The 9579-nt window shown below is 38.9% G+C and overlaps 1 protein-coding gene across 1 annotated transcript in view; it reads right to left on the reverse strand.

Moving 5' to 3' along the window:
* Positions 1 to 2017: 2017 nt before the first annotated feature.
* hcrtr2 (hypocretin (orexin) receptor 2) overlaps positions 2018 to 9579 on the reverse strand; it is a 19485-nt gene continuing 11923 nt past the window's right edge. Inside the window, exons 4-7 of the mRNA XM_016567255.1 lie at positions 8081 to 8196; positions 7560 to 7780; positions 3583 to 3704; positions 2018 to 2338 (exon numbers count right to left, since the gene is read on the reverse strand). Of these exons, the coding sequence (XP_016422741.1) occupies positions 2169 to 2338; positions 3583 to 3704; positions 7560 to 7780; positions 8081 to 8196 (629 nt within the window). The 3' untranslated portion in view covers positions 2018 to 2168. The remainder of the gene's footprint in view (positions 2339 to 3582; positions 3705 to 7559; positions 7781 to 8080; positions 8197 to 9579) is intronic.

Below are 9579 nucleotides of genomic sequence, written 5' to 3' on the forward strand. Positions count from 1 at the left end.
TAGCAGGCTGCTAAAAGAAGTGCTTCTGTAAAAATAGAGTGAAAAAAAAATGGAGTAACAAAGTAGAATTATATCACTCAATTATTTATAACAATGGCATGAAAAGGCATGACAACCGTGAAAAGAACAGCTCAGACCATCGTATATTTCCACGCTGGTTCATTATATTTTATGCACATTAGTTCTAGTTTAGTGCTGGCAAAACATTCACAATTACTTGTGTTGCTATTGTTTATTTATATTTTGGATCGCACCTACATAGACAAAAGCAATTCACTTTCTTTTTCTGTGTAAACTGTTTAAAAGTCAGCATGTATGAAAATAATTTACATATTTGCAAACTAAAGCAATTAGCAAAAATGATGAATGGCTTTGTAGTGTATTTTTGAAGGAAATTTGGAATCCATATATACAAACATAATTTCAAACACATCAACATTCAGTGTATTTATGTATAAATGTCATAAGTAGCAGCACACATTTTGAATAAATTACACAAGTCCTCAAAGCAAGCACCTGAGAGATAACAACATCCTAAGTAGTTCAATGCCCTGCTGTTCACCTGTGTGTTAGTTCTAGTTTAGTGCTGGCAAAACATTCACAATTACTTGTGTTGCTATTGTTTATTTATATTTTGGATCGCACCTACATAGACAAAAGCAATTCACTTTCTTTTTCTGTGTAAACACTGTTTAAAAGTCAGCATGTATGAAAATAATTTACATATTTGCAAACTAAAGCAATTAGCAAAAATGATGAATGGCTCTGTAGTGTATTTTTGAAGGAAATTTGGAATCCATATATACAAACATAATTTCAAACACATCAACATTCAGTGTATTTATGTATAAATGTCATAAGTAGCAGCACACATTTTGAATAAATTACACAAGTCCTCAAAGCAAGCACCTGAGAGATAACAACATCCTAAGTAGTTCAATGCCCTGCTGTTCACCTGTGTGTGCTTGTGAGGTGTACAACACTTGAACAAAGATGCATTATTGTGCCATTGTTCGGCTTTATGGCTCTGTAATCATCTGACTAATAATAGTCACGACAGCCAGCGCTCCAGGCTTCCTGACTCAACAAGCAAATAATTACTGCTGGACTGTGCAAAACGTCAAAACAACTCCATTAGAAATAAATGCAAACACCACACAACACAGATGCCTAACACTGGAAATAAAACAGACTTTTATCTGCAAGCATCTAACTGTAGAAATGTACACTAAGTGAACAATCAAATTTGTTTTTGAGTACCTGACTGAGACTAAATTAGAGTGAACTGTTCCTGAAAAGATGACAAAAGTATTCTTATAGAGAAACGTTACAAATTATACATTGTTTAAACATGGGACAAAAATAAATATATATATATATATTCATACAATATCCATTTTGTTCATGAGTACTTGAATCAGTTGATGCATGCATTGTGTAAAGTGCGGCCTGTTCTCTGAAGTCTGCACCGTTAGGGGCTTAATTCCAAAAATACTGTTTGATTTCAAACAGGCTTCCTGAATGCATCTGCCGCTGGCCCTTCAAACAAAGAGTACCATCCAAAATTCACATGACTGGTGAGCCAGTCTCACTGAGTTCAGCTGGTTAGGATGCTCAAACAAACAGAGCAATGTTTCAGTGGTGCTGCAGTCTTTACACTTCTCAGATAACTCGCAGATTACTTACTTATAGTTGTCTCTACATAAGATGTGATAGGAGAAAGTGTTTTAACACCGCAAAAACGAAACACATCACCTTTAAAAATGATTTCTTTTTTTGTGCTTCCCTTCTATATCGCCATTGGCTTTCAATCTTGAGTTGAAGAATGCAGCCTCACATCAACGATGTGTTTCAGAGCCATGCCATTATTTTCATGCACATCATCTCTGGGGATTGTGGGGTACATCACCTGTTGTGGTGAGCAGAAAAATAACCCCTTGGCTAAAAATTCAAATTCCACTGAAGCTTCATGTGCTCTTACGCTAGACACAGTGTCATTTTCAAAAAGTGTGGGTAATTCACAGGAGCTAATAGGTCTATTCAATCCTTCCATCCGTAAGTCTCGCAGGTCAAAACATACGTGCCGTCTGTGTTCTTCTAATCGGCGGCAGTGACTGGTGAAGTGGCAGCCCGCAGGATTAACCCAGCAACCCCTTCTCATGATGGAGCTACACAGCCTGGTCAGATAGCCTAGAGATGTTGTCAAAGTTGTTTACTTGGGTAGACAGAGATTTGCGGCTATCTGTGCTGGTTCTTGCTCTGACTCTCTCCTGGTGTGTCTCATCTGTACCGGAGCAATGACAGATGAACGCTGCTTTGAACTCCTCTCGAAATTTACCTGCGAGAAAAAATATTCAGGATTTGATTTAAAATGTCAAATTAACCTTAAGCCTTTAAATAATCCATTTAAATCCACATTTTTTCACAGATGAGCGAGCACATGCTGTGGATTAAACCTTGTCAAACGTCATTCCAAAATGAACATCAGTTAGAACACCCACACTTGTGTACACAGTGTGCTACTTAATTAACGTTATTTTATTTACATTCACAACTGTGATCACTGACAGATTCAGATGGCCTGTGGGTATGCTTATACAAGTCAGAACAAATGACAGACCGATAAAGGACAGTCTTTATACTTCAACATAAACATCATCTTTCAGAAAGAGCAACCTGGAAATGCCTCTAGTCATGTCAGTACATCACCTATTTTAAAATGCTTTTTTTTTTTATGCACTCTCAGAACAAAAATTGGAAAAACTGTACTTCTGTCAGGACCACTGTCGTCAAAGATGATTGACAATTAGCATACAGTTTGGATTGGCAGTATGGTTCTGTTCTGGGCAAGAACTCCCTGCGCATCCATGCAGCCTAGCATGGGCCTAGCATGAGCGATAACCCCCCCTGGGTAAACAGAACAGAACCAACATAAATGTATTGCAGATATCGTTAAAGTAGTAGAACAGCTTATCATTGGGGCAGTATGACAAAAAGGATTATTTTGATTAGAAAAAAAAAACATCAACAACTCTTTTCAGACTTTTCAAATTCAAACCAAAATTTTTGTCCACCGTGTGACTGGAGGGATAAAATGTATTAATGCATCTTCAGTAGGCGCACTAAATCTTCCACGCTGCTCTAAATGATGTCTAAAGCGTCCTTGACCAGGTAATGAAATACTCAGTATTATCAAACCTGTGCACAAAGAGAATATTGCAATGCTAATGAAGAAATAATTAGCGTGCTGGTTTGGAATGAAAAGGAGCAGGATGTTTCTGGAGGGCAAACGGCATTTCAAAGCTTTGTGTTTGCAGGCAGTGTATGGAACGAAAGATGCGATTCCTTAGTCTGACCAGCAGATGGAGGAAATGACATGTATAGCGCAGTTGTTCTCAACTCTGGTCATCTACATGCCTTTCTTATTTGACACACCCAGATCAATTCACACAGCTCTCTGCTAACATGATGATGATTTCCATCTGGTGTGTAAAGAAGAAAGACACTCAAAATTGCTGTGGGTCTCCAGAACCAGAATTGTGGTGGAAGCTCTGATGTAGCGGAAAGGTGTCAAATACTCACCACTGAGGAAATTGTAGATAATTGGATTGGTGGCGCTGTTGGCGTATATAAGCCAGTGTGAGAAGGTGAACCAGGCATAGACAGTCTCTCTGTTGTCTGTGTTCTTAAAAGCGCCAAATACTCTACAGACAGGTGGACAAAAACATAAAAAAGCAACCATCAATCACGTTTAAAGTTAGCATAAAGTGACTTACATTTTAGACACAATATTGCCTATTTTTTCTCAATTTTGCCTATGAAAATAGTTCCAAACAAAGATCACAGCACTGTTTTGTGTCTGAACAACACAAGGGATGGTGTTATCTTATTGAATGAATTAGCTTTTTGAACGAATTGGTTGAATGAATGATTCAGTGACTCACTCATTAACTCTAAAAATGCTTGGTTTCTGAATGAATCAGACATTTGAATGAATCGATTGAATCTCAATGACTCACTCATTAACAGTCACTTACTGTCACCTACTGGCGTTTTCAATTTCACATTTCAACTATTTTTTCATGTTTTAAATCATTTCAAATATCAGCATTCAGCGTTTTATGTTTAAAACAAAGCATTATTTATGCATTTGTAACTGCAGGTTAAATGCATCCATGTCCCATCTGAGCTTCATTAAACTGTGTAAATACATCTAAATGGCACTTCAGATGCAGATTATATGAAAAATAATTTTCATACTTAAGTACAATAAATATCACATACTTTAAAACTTTTACGCAAGTTAATATTCTAAACAGTGACTTAAACTTCTACCAAAGTCATTTTCTGGTAAGATTGCTTTCAGTTACTTCATCCACCACTGAATCTACATCCAGTCTATAATACCTTATGAATGTGTGCGGAGAGGACCAGCCAGCCAGAACACAAACGTCCTGCAAGGGTGCACCCTTGGCTAAAGCTTTCGAGGAAGACACACTCCGGGTGGAAGTTTATTTGATTAATGCATGTTAATAAAATTTGTGTAAAATACAGAATGTAAACATGCCAGATTATAGCAACATTGCTAATTTTCATCTTCAGACCCTTGGCAGGTGTACACAAAAACACATACCCAAATATACATACAATATCACATAGAATTTCTAAGTAAAATAGGAGGAGGCTCAAACACCTGGAGGTCAAGCCATACTGGGCACCTCATAGGCAAAAGTAATAGCATCCAAAACCAGTGAGATATTCGCTGCTTGGAGACGGGGGAACCCCTGCCCAGCGTCTAAAGCTGACCAACAGCATCACATCAGATTTATGACATGTTTTTGTGCTATCAATGTAAATCCTGAGGGCCCTGGATAGGACACAAGAAATAAAGCCTTTCATGCCAAATGGCAAGAGGCTCAAATAGAGCACCTGATAACCCTTCCAGGACTACGGAAAGATCTCAGGAAGGAACCCACAGCCTGCAGAAAGGCCTAAGGAGGAAATAAGATACTAGGGGATGCCTCCTCACGGGCTTCATTGATGTGACTGCGGCAAGCAGAAATTGCAGCCACATACACTTTAAGTGTGGCGGGCGATAAACCTGCTGAAAGGCACTGCTGTAAAAACTTTAGCTCTGAACCTTTCAGGCAGTGGACTGGGTCATCATGGTGCTGTACATGCAATTGTTCAAAAACATGCCACTTTAGGGCAAACAGTTTTCTGGTGGAGGGAGCTCTGGCCTTCAGAATGGTCTCAACAACCTCAGTTGAGAGTCTGGAATCTATGAGCTGGTATTCCTCAGGGCACAGACCTATAGCTTTCATATTTCGGGCTGGGGTGAAATATTGAGAGAGAAGAATCAATTTCTCGATTATCGACTTGTGATATGGGGGTTATTTGTTCAGGAGTCTGAATAGGCGAGAAGTTTACGAAAGTCAGAATTTCGTTTACTAGAAATCAGTTGAGACAAGAGTGCCCAGTCTGCTTGAGGAGAGCAAGCATCTTTAAAGGGGTCATCGGATGCCCATTTTCCACAAGTTGATATGATTCTTTAGGGTCTTAATGAAAAGTCTATAACATACTTTGGTTAAAATTTCTCAATGGTAGTGTAAAGCAACACCCTTTGTACCTTTTCAAAGCCAGCTTTGTTCACAGTGACCCGTTTTGGTGCATGTCCCTTTAAATGCTAATGAGCTCTGCTCACCCCGCCCCTCTCTTCCGTGAGGTGACGAGCCGTTCTCATGAGACTGTGGCCACATTTAGCCGTGGTACTTGCTAACTAGCACATTATTAGGAAAGGCGATTTGCAAAGATTCATAAAAAAACCTTATACTCACTTCTTCTGTAGGTAAAGCTGGATCACAAATGATTCGTGAAAATATAAACGCATTTAGGTAGATCGGGAGTGCATTCCTTTCAAAAACAAAGGTAATCCACTGCATCTTCAGCAGCTCAGATGTCAGGAGTAAATGATGACTGCTATGTTCATTATTACATCCAACAACAAAACACCTCAATCGCTTAGGAGCCATTCTTGTCTACACCTGCTCTGGTGAGAAAGAGTGTGCCATTCTTAGGCAGCTTCTATACTGATTTGACACTGGATGGATATCCTGCCAGGGATTGCCGTGCCCGAAACACCAGAGGTGGCAGGGGGAGCAGAAAAATTCCCCAAGAGCTTCAGGGAGGAGATAAGACATGATGTACCAGTCTCTCCATCTCCTCCCGGAGATGGCATGGCCATGACTGTCAGGCCTGTTTGTTTTTGGCCATCCTCATGGTAATGATGGTTCTTAAAGGGATAGTTCACCCAAAAATTTAAATTACCCCATGATTTACTCACCCTCAAGCCATCCTAGGTGTATATGATATTCTTCTTTCAGACGAATACAATCGGAGTTACATTAAATAATGTCCAAGCTATCCCATGCTTTATAATGGGAGTGGATGGTAGCCCAAAATTTGAAGTCCAAAACAATTGTACCCATCCATTATAAAAGAAGTCCACACGGCTCCAGGGGGTAAAGGCCTTCTGAAGCGACGCGATGCGTTTGTGTAAGAAAAATATCCATGTTTACAACTTTATAAACCTTAATCTCTAGCTTCCGCTAATTGTCGTACACTCGTTCACGACAGAGTGGCGTCCAGCGGATGACGTAGCACGTTGGCATAGCATAAGTGCCAGTGAGAATATGCTAGTCTCGCGAGAAACAAGTTTTGTTTACAGCAAAGGAAAACCAGTGTCCTCTTGGCTTATATCGAAATCCTCCGACCTTTTTCTTTACAAATCCTCGTTTTGTACTACTAATTCGTGACCGGTGTTTTGTTTCGCTCTCTCCTCTGCGCTTCCACGTTTGTCACCGCGTTTGCCTACATGCTACGTCATCCGCTGGACGCCACTCTCTCGTGAACGCGCGTATGACAGTTAGCGGAAGCTAGAGATTAAGATTTATTAAGTTGTAAATATGGATATTTTTCTTACACAAACGCATTGCGTCGCTTCAGAAGGCCTTTATTATGGAGCCATGTGGACTTCTTTTATACTGGATGAGTGCAATTTTTTGGACTTCAAATTTTGGGCTACCATCCACTCCCATTATAAAGCATGGATTTGCCTGGACATTATTTAATATAACTCCAATTGTATTCGTCTGAAAGAAGAATGTCATATAAACCTAGGATGGCTTGAGGGTGAGTAAATCATGGGGTAATTTTCATTTTTGGGTGAACTAACCCTTTAAATCGGGCTGATGCTTGGATGGCTCGTTAGTAAGGAGTGGTTACGTGTTAATTTTGAGTTCTACTCGAAAGGGAACTAATGTGGATCACAGTCGAGAATAATCACAAAACAATCCTCATTTTGGCATTAGAATGGCATCACAATCCAAAACATTAATGGTCTAATAAATAGGCTTTGTAGCCTTTTTATGTTTCTTTTATTACCCAGCCATGTTTCTGACAGATATTTGGAGGTTTACACATAGGGACAGAGGAGGTGTAAGCATAATTGATGTGTTATAAGCACATGCACTACCTCAGCCAAGTATCATAGTGCTTACCTCTTCATGATGTTGAGAACACTGATGGGCAGGTAACAGAGTGCAAACACAAACAGCACCACCATCAGCATGCGTGCTGTCTTCCGTCTAGCTTTAACCTGTTTGATCTCCGCTGAGACGGCGCTGCTTCTCACCTTCACCGATTCTCCCGAGCCTACAGCATGGGCGGAACACTGCAGAGACTTCCATTTCCTTTGAAGCACCGATGATGTTCCAGGAATCTGTTCAGGGATAAAGAACTGTGTGTTATAGGTTATGGTGCAACAATTCTGACCCATTAAACTATGTCTATATAGCCACATTTTCAGCAATGTATACAAAAGTAAAGACTGTAGATTTGTGCAGTTGGTAGTAAACAAAAGCAAACTTAGCACTACCAAATCCAAAACCTAGTCAAGCTGAATTCCACCTTACAATGCTACATCAGCATGCGCATGTATTAGCATGCACATATATTGTCATTCATGAATGCAGTTAAAATGCAGTTAACTTTAAGTGTGAAGTCAAAAACACTGACATACCTGTTGACACCAGAGTTTGTGACATATCTGAATGTATGCCAGGACCATCAAACATAATGGAGCAAAATAAGTGACAATAAAGAAGCAGGTGTGGTACACTTTAGGGTAGATTTCATCTGCAGAAGAAAGAATCAAACAACAAAAACAACATCATATATGTTGTAAAACAATGTATAATAAGAGTGCTGTATTGACCATTCAGCATCCATTATTTCAACTAGAATCTAATCGCTCAGTGGAGACTTACACTTTCTTGAACATTCAAACTGAATGTAACAGGCTTGGACATTATTAAACCTTATCAAATGAATATCTACTTTTTTTAATCATTTCTATATTATGTTCAGTATCATGATATTAAACCTAGTTACATCCATTGCTCAAAAATGTGAAAAGGCAGGCTCATTTCACTTAATAAAAGCCTTCATGTTGGGTTTTATGTATATGAATTATGTTAATGCAATTCAGAGCACAATAGATTTTATCATGTTCCTTTGCTCAAAAAGAATAGTTCATCCTCTGAACCAGAGGCTTTCAAGCTTAAAGGGTTACTCCACCCTAAAATGAACATTTTGTCATTAATTACTCACCCTCATGTTCCAAACCCATAAGACCTCCGTTCATCTTCGGAAAACAAATTAAGATATTTTTGATGCATTCTGAGAGCTCTCTTACCCTCCCATAGACAGCAATGTAAGTAACACGATCAAGGTCCAGAAACGTAGCAAGGAGATCGGTAAAATAATCCATGTGACATCAGGGGTTCAACCATAATTTTACGAAGCTACGAGAAGACCTTTTGTAAGAGAGCTCTCAGAATGCATCAAAAATATCTTAATTTGTGTTCCGAAGATGAATGGAGGTCTTATGGGCTTGGAATGACATGAGGGTGGGTAATTAATGACAGAATTGTTTGGGTTTTTCAGAAATATTCGGGTGGAGTAACTGTTTAAAGATAGTCCCTATATATTCCAAGTCTTCCGAAAACATACAGTAAAGGAATCCCTGCTGAAAAAAAAAAAAACAATAGAACAATCACAGAAAATTCTAATGGTTTCCACTACAAATACCATTACAAACATTACAAACCATCAACTTTTAACCATTTAAACCATTAAAAAATGGTTTTCTTTAGTGTGTTTTTGTTTTAGTTTTGGGACATATTCCATTAGGATTTATTGGTTTTAACAAGTCACCAATAGAAGGCGACCAATTACCAGTAGAGACCCACAGGGACCATTACAGTTTCCATTAAAACCAATACAACTCCAGTTATAACCAGTAAAACCATTACAAATTGTGTGATAGTGTCTATTGTTTTGTTTTTTTTCAGCAGGGATCGTTCACCCCAGAAGGAAAATTTTGTCATCATTTACTCACCCTCATGCTGTTCCAAACCTGTATACGTTTCTTTCTTATGTTGAACACAAAAGAAGATATTTTGAAGAATGCTGGTAATCAAACAGTTGTTGGCCCCCATTGACTTACATAGTGGAGGG

The sequence above is a fragment of the Sinocyclocheilus rhinocerous genome, unplaced genomic scaffold, assembly GCF_001515625.1.
Source record: "Sinocyclocheilus rhinocerous isolate Xijiao unplaced genomic scaffold, SAMN03320098_v1.1 scaffold552, whole genome shotgun sequence".
Taxonomy (NCBI): domain Eukaryota; kingdom Metazoa; phylum Chordata; class Actinopteri; order Cypriniformes; family Cyprinidae; genus Sinocyclocheilus; species Sinocyclocheilus rhinocerous.